Source organism: Paroedura picta, chromosome 13, assembly GCF_049243985.1.
Source record: "Paroedura picta isolate Pp20150507F chromosome 13, Ppicta_v3.0, whole genome shotgun sequence".
Taxonomy (NCBI): Eukaryota; Metazoa; Chordata; class Lepidosauria; order Squamata; family Gekkonidae; genus Paroedura; species Paroedura picta.
Window position 1 is genome coordinate 12,258,845 of NC_135381.1, and position 16,975 is coordinate 12,275,819.

General features: G+C 57.3%; 1 protein-coding gene across 2 annotated transcripts; it reads left to right on the plus strand.

The window, feature by feature from the left end:
* Nucleotides 1-2,305: 2,305 nt before the first annotated feature.
* Nucleotides 2,306-13,953, plus strand: LHX5 (LIM homeobox 5). Of its 2 annotated transcripts, XM_077308467.1 has the most exons (6): nt 2,307-2,807; nt 5,213-5,436; nt 7,248-7,525; nt 10,164-10,329; nt 12,707-12,884; nt 13,039-13,953. In XM_077308467.1, the coding sequence occupies exons 1-6, from the start codon at nt 2,635-2,637 to the stop codon at nt 13,043-13,045; spliced, it is 1,026 nt and encodes a 341-aa protein (XP_077164582.1). In that variant the 5' UTR covers nt 2,307-2,634; the 3' UTR covers nt 13,046-13,953. The 2 variants fall into 2 exon arrangements, with proteins under 2 accessions (XP_077164581.1, XP_077164582.1); XM_077308466.1 differs by having other exon boundaries at nt 2,306-2,807; nt 12,707-13,953.
* The last annotated feature ends 3,022 nt before the right edge of the window (nt 13,954-16,975 follow it).

The following is a 16,975-nucleotide window of genomic DNA, read 5'->3' on the forward strand; positions in this document are numbered from 1 at the left end:
TGGTCAACTAGAAGCTTTCCCGTGCGCCTAGCAGACCTCAGCGCCAGTCTCTCCTCTCCCTTCTCCCCAGTCTAGCAAGCGGGCTGGTCCTTCGCAGCGCTCTCTGGGATCCTAGCTCGGATCTTGCAGCTTGTCTTCTTTTCTCTCTCTCTCTCTCCCCCCCCCCCTTGGGTGAGTCCATGCACCCAAATGCTGAGCTTCTCAAGTCCTCCCTGAGAAGGGGAAGAAAGTTCTCTCCTCTCTGTTTGGGATTCTAACGCAGCCCATTCACCCAGGGGGAACTTTTTTCTTCCCTTTTCTTTTGGGGAAGAAGGAGCATCAGGCCCCTCGATGTGATTCTTTCGGTTTCCTACTTCGGGGTGATGCGGGGTAAAATGGCAGCGCTGAGATTCGGGGGGTGGGGTGGGGTGGGGTGGGGTAGGGGAGGGAGGGATCTTTATTTGGGCTTCTCCGGTGACTTTTCGGAGCCTCTTCCGCTCGGTTCCTTCCCCCTCTCCCCCCCCCCACCCCACACACACACACCCGCTCCTTCCAGTGTTGTCGTACAAATGGGACGGGGACGGGGAGGTTTCTTCATGATCAGACTTAATGAAATGGCCAGCTCTGTCGTTTGGGGCCTGGCCTATTCAGAGGGACATTGTGAGTCGCTTGTCGGACCCTCCATTCGGAGGGAACCAGAGGTGGGGGGTGTCTTATAACTTAATCTCTCCTGTTCTCTTTTGTGGCTGCACCTTGCATGACAAAAAAAAAAGAAAGAAAGAGGAGGGGGGGAATGCCAAAGGGTCTCTCCAAATTCCTAGGCAACAGCAACTGCACGAGGACCGCACCTTCCAACCAGCCCTCTCCTCCCCCAACCCCCGCAAACACAGTCTCCTGAAGTCAAGTTCCGGAACGGAACGCCTGGGAACACACCGACTGAAGTGCCACTGACCCGGCGGTCCGGTCCGCGGCACGTTTACTCGGGAGTAAGTCCAGTCCTAACCAGGGCGTCTTACTCGCAGGTAAGACTGCAACCTCAGCAGGGGAAAGACCAGCCCTGAGTGGCAAATCATAAAGCCTTGGAAGGGGACCAGGTGTTCATGGGGGGGGGGGGAGCTCCGGGGGCGGGGATAGGCGGCGGGGGGGGGCGAAGGGAGGATGGCGCAGGTCTCTTTGGGGACCGGATCCTCACGGTATCTGCCTGGAAACAAAGGACGGGACTCCTGTCTGGGGGGGGGGGGAGAGCAGTCTTAAACTGGTCCTCAGTAGAAGGGTTATTCTCAGGGATGTGTTTTTTAACGACTGCAGCCTCCCAGTCTCTTGCAAACTGGTGGGGGCTTTTATTTAGGAATGCAATTCTTCCCCCTCCCAAAATCTCCAGGCTGCTTCCGCTGTCCTGTTTCGCCCTTGCCAAGAATCTGCGATTCTCTCCCTCTCCTCTGGTTCGAAGACTTGGAAAGTTTTTGTTCGGGGGTTGTTAGTAGGTTTTAATAAATTGTTATTATTATTTGTTTGGTTTTCTTTTGCTTGTTGCTTTCCCGGTCCGGATCCTCTCCCTTCTTCCCCCGCTGAGAAAAAAATCCCTTGTCCGGACAATTTTCAAGAATTTCAAGAATCAAAACTCATCCAGAAAGTTTTATTTGGACGGATCGACGCGAGAGGGGGCCGGGAAGGGATTTTGTATTTACGATTTGATTCCCTCTCGAAATGATTGTTAAAAATGAATAAATAAAGCAGTCCCATGTCTAAGGCAAAAACTATGGGGGCGTCTGACAGAGCCAGAGACGGAGAAAACCAGAAAATAACTTTGCCTCGAGACTTTCCCGAGCCAGGCCGGATCCTAGCAGGCAGCCCACCGAGAAGAGAATCGGGGCTCAACCTGACCCCGGGCATCTTTCTTTCCCATCGGACGCTTGCAAGCCCGGTCCCCTTGGCTCCATGGGTCATGCTCACAGTCCTGGGGGTGGAGAGGAGGAGATGGGCAGAGATGGGCAGGGCAGGGCAGAGCAGTCCCCCCCCCGCGCCGAACGCGACCCCCGGCCCAGATCCCAGCCTCTCCCCCCCCCCCCCATGCATCCCTCCGCAAAACCCTCTGCAGGCGAAATACTCACTGAGCCCCGGCAAACCAGGTGGAAATCTAGCCCTTCAACAATAGGGCTGCCTCCTTTTTTTCCCTCTGTGCCAAGCGCGAGGCTGGAGCCAATTTAGATATGCTATAAATTAAGAGGTTGCCATGGCCACCGGCCCGCCATTGGCCGCCGCCGGCCCGACGCGCCGCCCGACGTCACCAAATCTGAATAAGGATGCGCGAATTACTAAAGCCGGGAGACAAAGCTCGGCGATGGGAACAGCATGAAAGTGGAGCAAAGTCCCGGGCAGCCATCCACACGCCGGCGACGGGGACGGGGACGGGCGCAGGGGAAGCGGCGGGCCTCGGCCTTGTCCCCCGCCGTCGAGGCTCCCCGCCCGGGAGGCCGCGCTCACGGCCCGCCGCCCGCAGCCTCCGCGCATCCTCCGCGCCTCCACACTCGACGGCCCTGCGGCGGCGGCGGCGGAGCGCTCTGAGCGGCCGCGGGAAGACGCGGGGCCCGGCGGCGGCGGCGGGCCTGGGCTGGCGGCGCGTCGTCGCGGCGACCCCCTCGTCCCGCCGCGGGGATGATGGTGCATTGCGCGGGCTGCGAGCGGCCCATCCTCGACCGCTTCCTGCTCAACGTCCTCGACCGGGCCTGGCACATCAAGTGCGTGCAGTGCTGCGAGTGCAAGTGCAACCTCACCGAGAAATGCTTCTCCCGCGAAGGGAAGCTCTACTGCAAGAACGACTTTTTCAGGTGAGGGGAAGCCTCCCCCCCCACATGCGCCCAGACGCCCCCTCCCCACCCGCCTCGCCTCGCCTGCCCCTCTGCCTCTCCCTGCTGAGGATCGTTGCCCCCTCGCCCCCCCCCCCCGGCATTGCCCCTTCCTCCCTTCTGCCCCTCCAGCTATGCCCCTCCTCGGGGGCTTTGCCTTGCCTTTCAACAGAGGGGGGGCGCGGGGGCACAATGCGTTGGCTCTTTTCTCCCCCCCGGAGGCCCCGGCGGCAGACAATGGCCCGATCCGTTGGGACAGGGCGACCCCCGGGGCTGAGTCCCTTGAGCAAGTTAGCAGAGGACCCCCGCGCTGCCCTGCCCGCGCCCCTTTGGCCAAGTTGGTGTCGCCTTTCCCCGCTGGTTTACGCGGAGGTAAAGGCGACAGGCTGCCGGAGGGCTTATTGGGACGGAGGTGCAGAGTGGCCCTCCGCTTTCTTCACACAGCGAGAGGGGGGAAATATAAAGGCAACCCAAAGGCCCAGAAAACACCCTCTCTTCTTTTTCCTCCTGGCCTACCTAGGGGACCCAAGCAGGGGAGTGTCTTGAAAAGACACCCCAACGAAATAAATCTTCAAAACCAGAGTCCAGGGGCACTTTTAAGACCATGTATTCCAGGCATGAGCTTTCGAATCTTAGTCCTCCCACCCACCCAAATCTCAGCTCCCGAGGAATCCGGTTAGGAGTCTGCGTGGGAGAAAGCCAGGGTCTTTGACTGTCAACCTTTGCCACGTTTTACTCTAGAAGTAGGAAAGAACCCATTGGATTTGGTGGGGTTTACTCCCCAGGACAGATTTGCAACCTCGAGGATGCACTTGGGAGGCGGTCGGTGAGCCTCCTTGGGCAGGGGCTGGAAGGAGGGAAATCATCTCCCTCGACCAGTCCCAGGTCTGAGACCTGCCGGCCAGGCCGGTCCTCTTCCCTATCCTGGGGGGAGCGCTGCCTCCCTGTTTCCCAATTGCTCCAGGCGGCCTCCAAGCCTCCGCAGCGCTTCTCCTCGGTTCTTAGACGTGAACTCCCCCCCCCCCCCCCCAATCCCAACCCCAACAAAGGGGTCTCTCAATCAGTAGGTGTAGGATCGCAGGCTTCTGTTAAGGCGGGAGGGGTTGGAAAATGTACGATTTCACTTTCCGGATCCCTAACTAGGAATCTGGGCGAAAACTCGGTTCTCCAATTTTGGGGTTTGTTTTTTTAACCCAAAGGTGAGTGCCAAGCTAGCTCTCTGGAACCCTCAACGGAACCTGAGATTCCTTGGTCTCCTGAATGGGAGAAAATTCTTCACTGTCCAAAATCCCCCGAAAGGAGGGCGTTCCTCCAGGGCGATTCTCTGCCTTGACTTTGCAGAGGGGCTTCGGTGGGGGCAGGGAGGAGGGGAAGACTTGTCGCCCACCCGCATTTTATTTGTGTCTTGGGGGGAGGGGGTCCACAAATAACCCTCCATCGAAAATGCAAATCCTCCCCGGCCTTTTGTTTTCGGGCTGTAATTGAGGAGCTCCTATTTGTTTAGTGCCAGGGAGAATCGGCAGCGCAGGGGGGCGGCTGTGGGGGGGGGCGACTGTGGGGGGTGGTGGTTAAAGTTACTCCAACCCTGCGGGCATCGGGCCCCAGGGCTAGGGCCTGTGAATAGGCGCTAAGCCGGATTTGCACATGTAAACGGGCCCGGAGCGGCCGCTCCGAATTCTTGTACCTGTTTCCGCCCCTCCCCTCCGCTCCCAATTTATTTTTTTATTTATTTTTAAACCCATCTTTAAACGCCTTGACTGATTTTTGATAAGGTGCAGATGAGGCTATTACGCCCGAGGAGAGGCCGTGATTTATGGGTTGTAATGTTTTCACTACATCAACGTCATTCCGGGCTATAGCCGAGAGCGGAACGGGAGGCGACGGCTCTTCTCCCGGGGCCCTCGGGAAGGTTTTCTGGGCGGCGTCACAAGGCCCTCTGGCCGGGCTCGGCGGGAGCAGGAAGCGCCTGGGGAGCGCTCTTGCCAAGCCACCTCCTGGGGGCCTCCCACCGGAGGCTGCCCCGTTTAAAAAAGAAGAGGAAAAGCTGGCTTGTTCCCTTCCACCAGGCAAGGCCATGAAAGCTCCCCGATTGTGTCTCCTCTCCTCCCGGGGCGCGGAACTTCTCAGCCAGGGGTAGTCAAACTGCGGCCCTCCAGATGTCCATGGACTACAATTCCCATGAGCCCCTGCCCGTTCTCAGCCCGGGCCATCCCTCCCTCCTCCAGCCGCTTGCCGCTGCAGTGGATTGAACCCCCACCCCACCCTCATCCCCTTGCCAGGGGGGTTAACTCTCTCGGCCTGGCGCTCCCCCCCCCTCGCCCCGGGCCGTCCTGGCGCCAGGCCTCACCCTGTGTCTCTCGGCCCTGCCGCCTGTCCCCCTTCTGCAGGAGATTCGGTACCAAATGCGCCGGGTGCGCGCAGGGCATCTCGCCGTCGGACCTGGTGCGCAAAGCGCGGAGCAAAGTCTTTCACCTGAACTGTTTCACCTGCATGGTTTGTAACAAGCAGCTCTCGACGGGCGAAGAACTCTACATCATCGACGAGAACAAATTCGTCTGCAAGGACGACTACCTGAGCTCGGCCAGCTTGAAGGAAGGCAGCCTCAACTCCGGTAAGAGCAGGCCGGGCGGGCGGCTTTCGCCGGGGAGCAGCGGCCAAACGCCTTCGTCGGCTGCGCTAGCGCTCCTGGAGACGCTGCTCCAGAGTAATTTCCCAACCCGCTTTCCCTCCAAGGCGCCCCAGGCCTTTTCCAGGGTTCTACCACACACACACATACACAAGCACGCGCAAAGCATTCTCGTCTCGCAACAGCCTTATGAGGTAGGCTGTTGTAAATTACAGCGCTATCTTTGTAATGCGCTTAAGATCGATACCTCGAGGCCAATTCCCTCTTGAGTAAACAGACTGCAGCCAATGGGGGCCATAGACAGGCCCCTGCCCCGAAAAGCCTACAGTCTGAAGGGGACAGACCCAGCAAGGGGGGCGTGGGGGAGGGGACAGAGCGATCAGAGGCAAGCCGGGAAAGCTCGGCCCTCTTTCCAAGGGAGTGACTCTTGGTGCCAATTGTGCCTGCACGCGCGGTTTTGGACAGCCCCGGCCAGGTCTCTCCCTCCCCACAAGCAGCTCGCAATTAGTATATCATCGGGGGTGGGGTGGGGGGAGGAAAGGGAGGGAGATCCGGCCTCGGTGGGATGGACTGCAGCAGGCAGTTTCTCTGATGGACGCCGCAACTGCGGGACCTGGAAACGGCCTCGCGGATGCTTTCACTGGGAAAAGGGACGCCCGACAGACCGGCTGCCCCCTCCAGTTCACGTCCTTCTAATCCGGAACCAGTAGCTTGCCGAGAGAGTCCGCCCTTCCCTCTCCACGCCGGGAGGGGATCAGGGTGTGACCCTGCATAGGTCTGTCTTCCCGGGGCCCCAGAGGCGGGGGTGATTGAGAAATTCTCGGGTTTGTCTCTGCTGGCTCCTTGCGCTGATTCCCCAGCGTGTTTTTGAACCCCCTACCCCCCCTTGCCCTCTGGCTTCCCCAGAAGGGCCCAGACCGGGGGCTTCTCTTGCTACCCGCCCCCCCCCCCAGATTCTGATCACTGCCCCCGCCCCATCCTTTTGGCAGGGGAGGGGCTCGGGAACGGAGCGATGACGGCTCGGCCGAAGACAAGCTGGCGCGACTGTCTCTTCCAAAACCGAGAGGGTTATCCAGTGGGGATCGGGGAGGGGCTGTGAAAGAGCGGGTGGCCTCTGCCATAATTGGCCTCAAGCCCTATGCACGCTCACCTGTGAGGGAGACCCGTGGGGCTGCCCTTCCATCGGGTGGGGGGCTGCCTCCCTTTGTTCGGGGCCTGTTGAAGACGGAGCCCGTCAGAGGCATTTACTTGGAAGTAAAACCTGCAACAGGACTTTCTCGCGACAGATGTGTTCCTCCGAGCAGAGTATTTTTTTTGGGGGGGGGGAAACCTCGGTTGGTCTGCCCCTCCCTCCAGTCTTGCTCCCCCCCCCAACCCTTTTAGAACCCCTCCTCTTTAGAATCGAGGCGAGGGGGCTTTCTGCTGGCTCACTGGCCAGCAACAAAGCGCGGGGTAGGAAGGAAGGGAGGCCTTGGCCGGGACCTTCGTTCCCCTTTTAGGGCTCTGTGTTTAAGGACCGTGATCCTTAATGACTTAATCCCTGGCTTGCCGCTGTCTCCGGCCTTTCGGCTCCTCCGAGGCTCTCGCGTCGCTCCCACTGCCAAGGCCCGCATTTAGGAAGCTGCTCTTCGTGCTGGGATCGGGGCCTGGCAGGGCTTCCGCCCCAAAAGAAAGGGGCTTCGTTCCTCTCCGGGGCTGAGCGAAACGGAGGAGCAGCTTGGCCGGGCGAAGGGGATTAGCTAACCGGAGCCTTCCCCACCCCCGAGTGACGCCCCTTCTCCCCTCTCCTCCGCCAGTGTCGTCGTGTACCGACCGAAGCTTGTCTCCGGACATCCCGGACGCCATGCAGGACGACACAAAGGAAACAGACAATTCCACCTCCTCGGACAAAGAGACCACCAACAACGAGAACGAGGAGCAGAACTCGGGCACCAAACGGCGGGGGCCTCGGACCACCATCAAGGCCAAGCAGCTGGAGACCCTCAAGGCCGCCTTCGCCGCCACCCCCAAGCCCACCAGGCATATCCGGGAGCAACTGGCTCAAGAGACGGGCCTCAACATGAGAGTCATCCAGGTAAGAGGTCGCCCCTGCGGCGCTGAGACACGAGGGGGGGGGTGTCGGGGTGCTGCTCCCCCTCCCCGGCCCTCCCCCGAGCGGGAGATGGATTCGCGATTGGTGCCCCCCCCCCTGCCCCCTGCTGTCCTTGTTGGGAGGCGCCCCGCTCCAGTCCCTTCCCAGGCGCGCCTTCTGGCCTACCGAAAGGGGGCGCTCTTCCGCGTGTGCCGGATGACGTCGCGGCGCGCCGTCACCAAGAACAGCCAGGCAAGCTCCGGACCCTGGAGGACTTTTCGCGAAAAACAGCTCCCCCAGCCACAAGGAGAAACCCAGCCTCGAAGAATGCAAGGGGAAGCTTCGGAACCACACTGAACGCTTGAAGCTCCTGCTCCTCCGAAGGATCTTGGCTATTTATTGATTATCTTCCTGGTTGGCCAATGAATAGTTTTTGGAATGATTTCGAGAGGGGGAGCCCGGTGGAATGGAGCAGAACGGAAGAAAAGCTGTTTTTTTTATACTCTACTTTTCACTCCTGTAAGGAATGCCAAGGTGGCTTACAAACAGACACCCTTCCTACAACAGACACCCTGTGGGGCATGGAGAACTCTAGGAGAACTGCTCCATGTGAACTTTAAGAGAACTGTGACTGGCCCAAGGTCACCCAGCTGGCTGCATATGGAGGAGGAGCGGGGAATCAAATCCGGTTCTTCAGATTAAGGGCCGCTTCTCTTAAACTCTACACCACACTGGCTCTTTACACCACTACACCCCTGTGCTAGAGGCCTCATGTACCCTGTGAGTCGCTCCTTAAAAGCAACTCTTCCTGTCTGGCTTAGTGCCCAGTACTCATATGCTGGGATCACAGCCTCACCCCGTAAACTGCCCAAGTAGTCCAACCAAATCTAAGGAAGACCCCATTAATCTCGATAGGAAATGCCAAGTTTGTGATTGATATCGATGAAATTTAAAAAAATATAATAGCCCCGTGACATTTCGTTTTAGGGACAAGCGAGAGTGGCATTTGTGGTCATTGTGCCAGCAGCCACCATAACACTGATGACAACAGCTAATGAAATTTGTTGTGGTTAAGGATGGCCTTTATGCAGAGTTTGATTAAAAATAGCACAGTAGTTTAAAATCCTTTACAGTCCTTGGGAAGCCAATCAGGGTTTTCTCCGGGTGCCAGCTGTAGGGTGGGTTAGAGAGACTGAGGCCTAGAGGCCAGTGACGGGTGGTTGGCAAGATTTGAACTGGGGCCTTCTGTATTCAAAGCACACACCTGTGCACTCACATGTCCATTTCACCAAGCTGTAAAGCCTGTACCCCAAGGGCATTTTCCTGGGAGTAAGCTGTACTGAATAACATGGCTCTGGCTTCTAAAGTAGACCCATGTGGGCTTTCTCCCTAAACACACATGGAATATGTACTAGCTCCCTTAAAATTGGCTGCATATCAGTAAAACCTAAGTTAGGATTCGAAATCCAGGCCTCTTTTAGGCCCAGGAGTGAAGTGGTGCCAGGAATTCACCCTGCCATGTGTGTCTTGACCAAAGTTACTCTGGGGAAAGCCTGTTTGAAAAGTGTGTGGAAAGCAGCATCTTCCCCCCTTGAAACCAGGAACATCCTGCAGATTTTGCAAACTCTGGGGACGCTGCACCTGAGTGAAGATGCACAGCCTGTTGTTCTTAGGTAGCTGGCGACTGGCCACCTGGAATACTCTGTGGGGGAAGGGTGGCCCTTCCTGATGGACTCCCACTCTTTGGTGGCTGGGGCCGGGACAAGGGGCCCAGGCATCTTCATCTCCTCCGGTTGAGAATCGCCAAAGAACCCTGTGCAGAGACCAGGAAGGGAAGATCTCCACAGTGACACCATGGCCACCAAATTCCTCTTCTTGCAAATGCCCGACAGCCAGTTTACTTGTTCTTTCTGCGGTCGCTAAACCCACAGCCCCAAAAGAGCAAGAGCGAACCTCCATCTTCAGAGACAGTGTACCTGCTGGATACAAGGGAGAAGCTGGCTGGCCGTGTGGACCTTGGCCTCCACTGGTCGTGGATGGGCGGCTGGTGGGAGATCTCCCCACCGCTGCAGCCTCGTCCAAATTCTATCAGCTTCTTTTTAAAATGCAAGGGGGAGAGCACCACGTCTGGAGAGCTTTGCAGGCCGGAAGAGAAGCCCCTTGATTCAGCTGGCGGAATGTGAAAAGGGGGAGCGAAAGCCACCGTGGCTGTCCTCTACCCTCCCCACCCCCAGGGGAGGCTGAGCCGGATATGGGCTATGGCCATGGTCTCCAAGAGGGGAAGCCCCTAAATCGCAGGGGGGGGGGCAGGCAGCCAGTGGGGGGGGGCAAAACAAGAGCTCTAGAGGTGTTTCTCGGCCAACCTCTCTACTTGCCTCCCCTACCTGCTCGCTGGCAGAGGCTCATGGGAATTGTAATTCATGGACATATGGAGGGACCCAGTTTGACCACCCCTGTAGGCTTTCTCGGAGTTGGGGGTCCTCCGCCTCGGCTCTTTGTCTTGCTTCCCTCCCACACACACACACTGTGAATAGGCATTGCGTCCCATTCATCCCAACTTCCCCGGGGGATCCGGGAGCTTCCTCCAGGGCCTGGCTGGAAGCTGATCCGCTATTTCTGTTCTCCCCACCCCCGGCCGCAGGTGTGGTTCCAGAACCGACGGTCCAAGGAGCGGCGAATGAAGCAATTGAGCGCGCTGGGCGCTCGGCGGCACGCTTTTTTTCGGAGCCCCCGGCGCATGCGCCCTCTGGGAGGCCGCCTGGATGAATCCGAAATGCTGGGCACCACCCCCTACACTTACTACGGAGGTAAGCGGCCTTCGACCTCCCCCCCCCCCCATCCGCTTCCCGGGCCCGTCTGGGAGTTCTTCGGGGCCGGAGTCGCTCCTTTTAGGACGGCGTCGAAAGGGAGCCGGGCCAAGCAGCTCTCCGCCAAAGTGGCGCCCCTGAGGCATCTTTCGGGGTTTTTAGGATTGCAGGAGTCCCAAAGCCTTTTGCACGTCGTGCGAGGGAAGCGGTTAGGTGAGATTCACGTCTTGACTCGGAGGAAGCCTGAGAGGCGATTTTCCTTGGCTCATTGGCGCGCGCCCCTGTCGCTCCCCGCGCCGGCGGAGCCTTGCCGGCGATCCCTCCCCTTCCTTTCCCTTCCGCGGGTCCGGGTCCCCGCTGCTCCCCCCAACCCGGAAAGGGGCGCTTTTGTGCGGGAGGGTCCGGCTGTGGCCGCCCCTCGCCGCCCGGCGCTCTCCTCTTGTGCCGCCGGGAACAAAGCCCCAGCTGCCCTCTTTCTTGTCCGCCTTTCAGACGGCCTTTGTGCCAATTAGGCCCGGCAGCCGGGCGGGGGGGGGGGGGAAGGGGGGTTGGCGCTCCCCTTCGGGCTTCGGGGACCCTTAAAAGGAGACCCTGTAAGGGAGCCCCGAGGGGGCGTCCGCGGGCGGGAGAACGGCGGGAATAGCAAGCAGGAGGGGCTGCCCTGGAGAAAAACCATTCCGCAGAGAAGGGGCGCCAGTTGGGGGGGGCACATTTGGAGGAAGGGCAGGGGCTCCTTCCCGCTACCCCCCCCCCCCGTCCGGGTGCGAGGGGTTTCGTCTGCGGCCCCCTTCCAAACCCGCCGGCGGCCTCGGCCCTTTCGCCGTTGGAAGGCAAATTCCAACCGCGTTTTGGAACCGGACGGCCTCGGCTTCGCCCGGCTGAAAGCAGCGGGGTCTTCCTTTCGAGTAGACCTGCCCAGGCTCTGTGCCGGCGACCCTGTTTGGCGCTTCCAAGTGACTGTTGCACCTCCGGGCCTTTCGAATTCCCTCCCCAGTCGAAAGGCAAAGCTCCTGCTCCATCCCGGTCGGGGTGGAAGGAGTCTCCTGGGCGCTTCCTTCCCAAAGTGGCATCCAGGTTCAAGAAGTTAGAAGAGCCCCCCCCCCCCAAAAAAAAAACTCAGGGGACATTTCTCCCCTTCCACCCGGGAAGCAATCCAGCCCCTTCCCGAGATCCCTGCCTCGCCCTACGACGCTGACGGACGCGTTTTGCTCGGTTCTGAACACGGGTCGTGTGGACGCGGGCCTTCCCTGGCGCTCGGGAAATCGCAGCTCGGTTTTGCTTTCGGGTCCGCCCGCTCGCCTCTCTCGCCAGCTTCGAACAAAGCTGCCAAGTCGGAGCAGAGCGAGATGTGCCTTGAATCGAATCCAAAGGCCAGCCGGCCTTGGCGGAGGACCGCGGGCTGAGAGGCGCGCAGTGCCTCGACTCAGCCCCGTCGAAGGCGCTCTGTCCCGGCGGGGGACGGCTCGAGGGCGTCTTGCCTTCGGGTCGCCGGGGCGCGGTCCGTCCGACGGCCTCGCTCTCCGGCCAGGGACCTTCCGCTCCCCTTACCTTTCCCGGGGAGAGACATCTGGGCTACGCCGGTGCCTGCATGTGGACGCTTTTGTGCACCAGAGCCGGGGAAGGCTGGGCTGGGGGTGCGGAAGAAGGGCCTTCTTAGACGGAGGTGCAGAGCCCAAAGAAAACGAAAAGTCGTCGGGGGTCTGGCCCCGGGACCTCCTGGGGGTGAAGGCCTGGCTTTGTGTAGCTGGAAGCGATTTCTCGAGGCAGGCACGCCTGCCCTTGAAGGGGGCTTCCCTTGGACACCTGGGTGGTTTTTAAGCGTCAATTCTGATTTTGTGGGGGTTTCATGGGGGGGGGGTGTTTAAAGCGAGGTTGGTTAGGAAGAACAAAAAAATGCGGACTCCCTTGCCTCCCCCCGCCCGCCACACACAGCGCACACGGGACCCGATCCACCGATAAAGACCGTTCCTCCTTAGGCGTTTGGGGGAGGGGTGTTTTGTATCACCTGTTCCTGGAAGCATAATATTAATAACAACTATTCCTTACTACTTTGGAACTACCAACACGTTATTCTTTTGTTCTTAATGGTTACGGATATCCGGTGTATCCTAGTAGTAGGAGTTATTAGGACACCTTATTAGGACCCCCTGCATGCGTATTATTGTTTAACAGGAGGGAACGTGAGTCTAATGGTGTCTCTACTAGCACTGCTCCTAGGGCCCTTTTACTATCAGTAGTAGGGTTGGTTGTGCGCGTGCCTAGCTCTGGGTTGTTTTAGGGCTTCTCTGCGGGAGGGAGGGGGCAACTTTTGCCTCCCTTCCGCCTGGCCCCCGGCCTCACCCGCTCTTCCTCCCTCCCTCCCTCCCTCCCTCTGCAGATTACCAGGGCGACTACTACGGGCCCGGGAGCAACTACGACTTCTTCCCGCACGGGCCGCCGTCGCAGGCGCAGTCTCCGGCCGACTCCAGCTACATCCCGACCTCGGGGGCCGGCTCCACGCCGCTCGGACCCCTGGAACCCCCCCTCCCCGGGCACCACGCTTCCGAGAACCAAAGGTACACGGATATGATCTCGCACCCCGACACCCCCAGCCCGGAGCCCGGCCTCCCCGGCTCGCTGCACCCCCTCCCGGGCGAGGTCTTCAGCGGCGGGCCCAGCCCCCCTTTCTCCATGTCCAGCTACAGCGGGCCCCTCTCGCACCCCAACCAGGAGCTGAACGAGACGGCCGTGTGGTAGGGCGCCCCCTGGCGGAGGGTGCGCGCCTGACCGGGACCCAGCCCTCGCCGGCCCGTCCGCCCCGTCGGGGCCAGACTCCAGTACCAAAAGCGCCACCGTGATGCCAAATCGCACAACCTCGTCCCGCGGGGCCGCTCCAGGACCACGCGCGGCCCTCTGCCTCGCCCCGGGTGGGCTCAGTGGGGACGGACGCTTCTCGGACCCGGGGTTGCGGCGCCCGGGCGTGGTCCGCCTCGTTTGCTCCACGAACCTCCGCGCCGAGTCTCCGCCAGTTCCTCGGACCAAAGCTTAGACTCGCCTGTTTTCGCAGACGGAAGGATGCCGGGGGGAGGGAGAGCACACACCCCTCCCGCTGCCCCAATCCGGGATTGCGTCTTGGTTTTCGTTTGATTTGGGCCTTTTTTTTTTTTTCTCCCCCGTTTGGTTTGGGGTTATGAGTTGTTTTCTCCGAAACCAGAAAAGAAAAGATAACCGGTTTTATTTGATTCAGAAGGTTTGGTTTTGGGCGTGTTCGACGGTGGCGGGGAAGGGAATGGGACTGTCTGGAAGAGAGGGAAGCTTCATCAGTGGTGGGTCGCCCCCTCGTGGTAAGTGTTGGAACGACTTGCAGGACTTATTTAACTCCGTTTGGAAGGGATTTGGGGAGGGATTCTTTTGTTTGATTATAATTATTAATATTATTATTATTATTAATATTATTTGGCGGAAATATAACCACAACTACCAATAGAACAAAAAAAAATGAGCCGACTTTGGAATGCCACTTGCAAAACGCCGATTCTTGGAGGCTACACAAGTTTAAGGATGTATTATAGTTTTTTTCTGCTCCTAGTTTCTTTATTTTGTATAAAGAAGAAACAAATAAAGTATGTTTTTGTGTTTATTGATTATTTATTGTGTCTTGGTCATATGAAGTGACACCTGAGGGAACCCAAATGAACAACTGAGTTTATTAATTATATATATATTGTGCAGTTTACTGTTCAGGGGCTCATGCTTTAGAGACTAGCAATGACAAGTTATGTCTCCAAATCATAGGCTCTAAGTCTAGAAGGGTGTGGGAACCTCCTGCCCATTTTTCAAATTGTCAACTATAAATATTTTACTGAAAAAAGTTACTTATTTATTTATCTATTTAGGTTTAGATTTTTATACTGCCCCTCACAAAATAAAATGAATAAAATACAATATAAAACCCATAAAAGAAGAAGAGCTGGTTCTTGTATGCCACTTTTCTCTATCCGAAGGAGCCTCAAAGCGGTTTACAATTGCCTTCCCTTCCCTTCCCCCACAATAGACACCCTGTGAGGGAGGTGAGGCTGAGAGAGCCTTGATATTACTGAAGAGGAAGAAGAATTGGTTCTTATATGCCACTTTTCACTACCCGAAGGAGCCTCAAAGCGGTTTACAATTGCCTTCCCTTCCCTTTCCCTACAACAGACACCCTGTGAGGGAGGTGGGGCCAAGAGAGCCCTGATATTACTGCTCGTTCTGAACAGCTTTCTTAGTGCTGCGGTGAGCCCAAGGTCATTCATCTGGTTGCATGTGGAGGAGGAGCGGGGAATCAAATCCAGCTTGCCAGATTAGAAGTCAGCACTCCTAACCACTACAAGCTGGATTTTGGTGTAACTAAAATCCCTTAGTTACACAAATAACAATAGAAAATAGAGACCAAGAACCATATGGCGGCATAATCTCTCTGATAACTGTTCTAGCCAAGCCAGCATCGATGATCCTCTTAATCCTGTCTATTCAGGGGGCGGGTCGTACACATAGGGCAGGATCCAGAGATGCCATCTCCCTGGCCTCAACCAAACAACTAGCAGAAGAGCTCTGTCTTGCAGGCCCTTCAGAACCCAGTCAGGGCCCTTAGCTCTTCCGGGAGCTCATTCCACCAGGATGGGGCCAGGGCCAAAAAGGCTCAGGCCCTGGTCAAGGCCAGGCAAACCTCCCAGGGGTCAGGGACCACCAACAAGTTAGTGCCCACAGAGCGAAGAGCTCTGTGGTGGGCCTAAGCTGATAAGTGGTCCCTCAGATAGGTGGGACCCAGGCTGCGAGGAGCCTTAAAGGTCAAAACCAAAACCTTGAACTTGATCCGGAAGCAGACCAGTAACAATAGGTTTTCAGCAACAGGTTAATTTCGGACAAATCAATCCCGGTATGATAACAAGACAAGAGGGGTTGGTTACAGCACAGTCCTAAAAAGAGTCACACTCTTCTACGTCTATTGAAGTCCATGGGCGTAGAAGAGTGGGTGGATGGATGGATGGATGGATGGAAGGTCCAAAGGTGCAGAAGATGGGAGGAAAATCAATAACACAATAACAAATCCAATTTGCAGCGCACAGCTTTAAATGCCATTTACAGGTTAGGAGCTGTGCATGTGCCATTAGCCATGCCTGTTACCCTAGGACAGAGAGAGGCAAGGATCCATTCACCCTGGGGAAGAATGGAGGAGGGGCATTCTCTTCCATTTGGATCTTCTCACCCGAGGCAGACAGGGCAGCTTCCCAGGCCCAGGTCCGTGGTGATTGTAGGCATTCTGACTGTCACTTCCTCTCCTCCAGGAAGGGGGGCAACTGAACAGGATAAGCTGGGACTTGTAACAATGACCCAGAAGAGAAAACAGAGCCAGGCGCTTCTTATAGTGCTTGGAGAGGTGGGCACAGCACCTGCCTCTCTGCATGAAATGAGAAGTCGGCTCCAAGGAAACTGCTCTTGTAAGCAAGACCTCCCAGAATGGCAGGGAGAGGAGGAATGGAGGCCCTCAGGGCCATATGTGTGGTGGGGGAAGAGGGACATGCCAGGAATCACAACCAGCTGCCAGTTCTCCAGCGGGAGGGCCACTTTTTAAATTCAAGCCAGGCTCTTGGGCCTCTTGGTGTAGTGCTTCAGGGCCAGGCTGGATTCCCCGCTCCTCCATATGCAGCCAGCTGGGTGACCTTGGCCTCATCCCCGTCTGGTTAGAGCTGTTCTCACAGAGCAGCTTCTCTGAGCTCTCTCAGCCTCACCTACTTCACAGGGTGTCTGTTATAGGGAGAGGAAGGGAAGGGAATTGTAAGCCACTTTGGGCAGTGACAAGCAAGTTATAAAAACCAACTCTCCTTTACAAACAAAAGAGAAGCTAGGATTGGCAGGAGATCTCCTGGAATGGTGCTTGAAGATCAGTTCCTGGGGTGGGGGGTGTGGCTTCTCTGTAAGGTGGAGCCCTCTTTTCCAAGCCCTGCCTTCCCCCAGGCTCCCCCCCCCAAAAAAAAAATCTCCAGGAATTTTCCAACTCAGAATCAGGAGACCCAATTCCAGAGTGAGTTCTCAGTGTTGATGTTGCTACACCAGACTGACAGCTACCCAGTCGGGTCCAGCATCTTTGGAAAGTGCGTGAGGGTCAGGGATGTAAAGCCTGCCACTTCTTCCAGCAGAGAGGAGAATGCAGGGGTGTGATGTTCTCCTGGTAGCACACCTCTGAAAAGCCCTGGGCAGAGGAATAAATCGCCCCTCGCCCACTCAAACCAAGACCGCTGCAGAGCTAGAACTTAGTTAGAATGGGACCGGAGGTTCAGTCTGGTTACATTGGCTAGGTCAAAGGGAAGGCCTGGTTCGTATACAAGGGCCGGCCAATCCAGAGGCCTCCCATGGCTTGCCCAGCAGAATTCAGTCCTGGGTGTCAGCTTTTGTGTGCGTTCACAGGGAAGCTTGGTGCAGAATTGAGTTTTGTTTGTCTTCAAGGAGCTCCTGGACTATTCTGTGGCTTCACACTAACACGGCCGTCTACCTGAATCTATCTTGCCATTCAGATGCTCATGTGGCCAGCCCTTATTTTCTGTTCCTCTTTGAAAGGGACTGTGGGAGTTAATGGTCACTCTGTTTTCAGTCATTTTTTGTTTCTGTTGGGGGGGGGTGTCCATGTGTG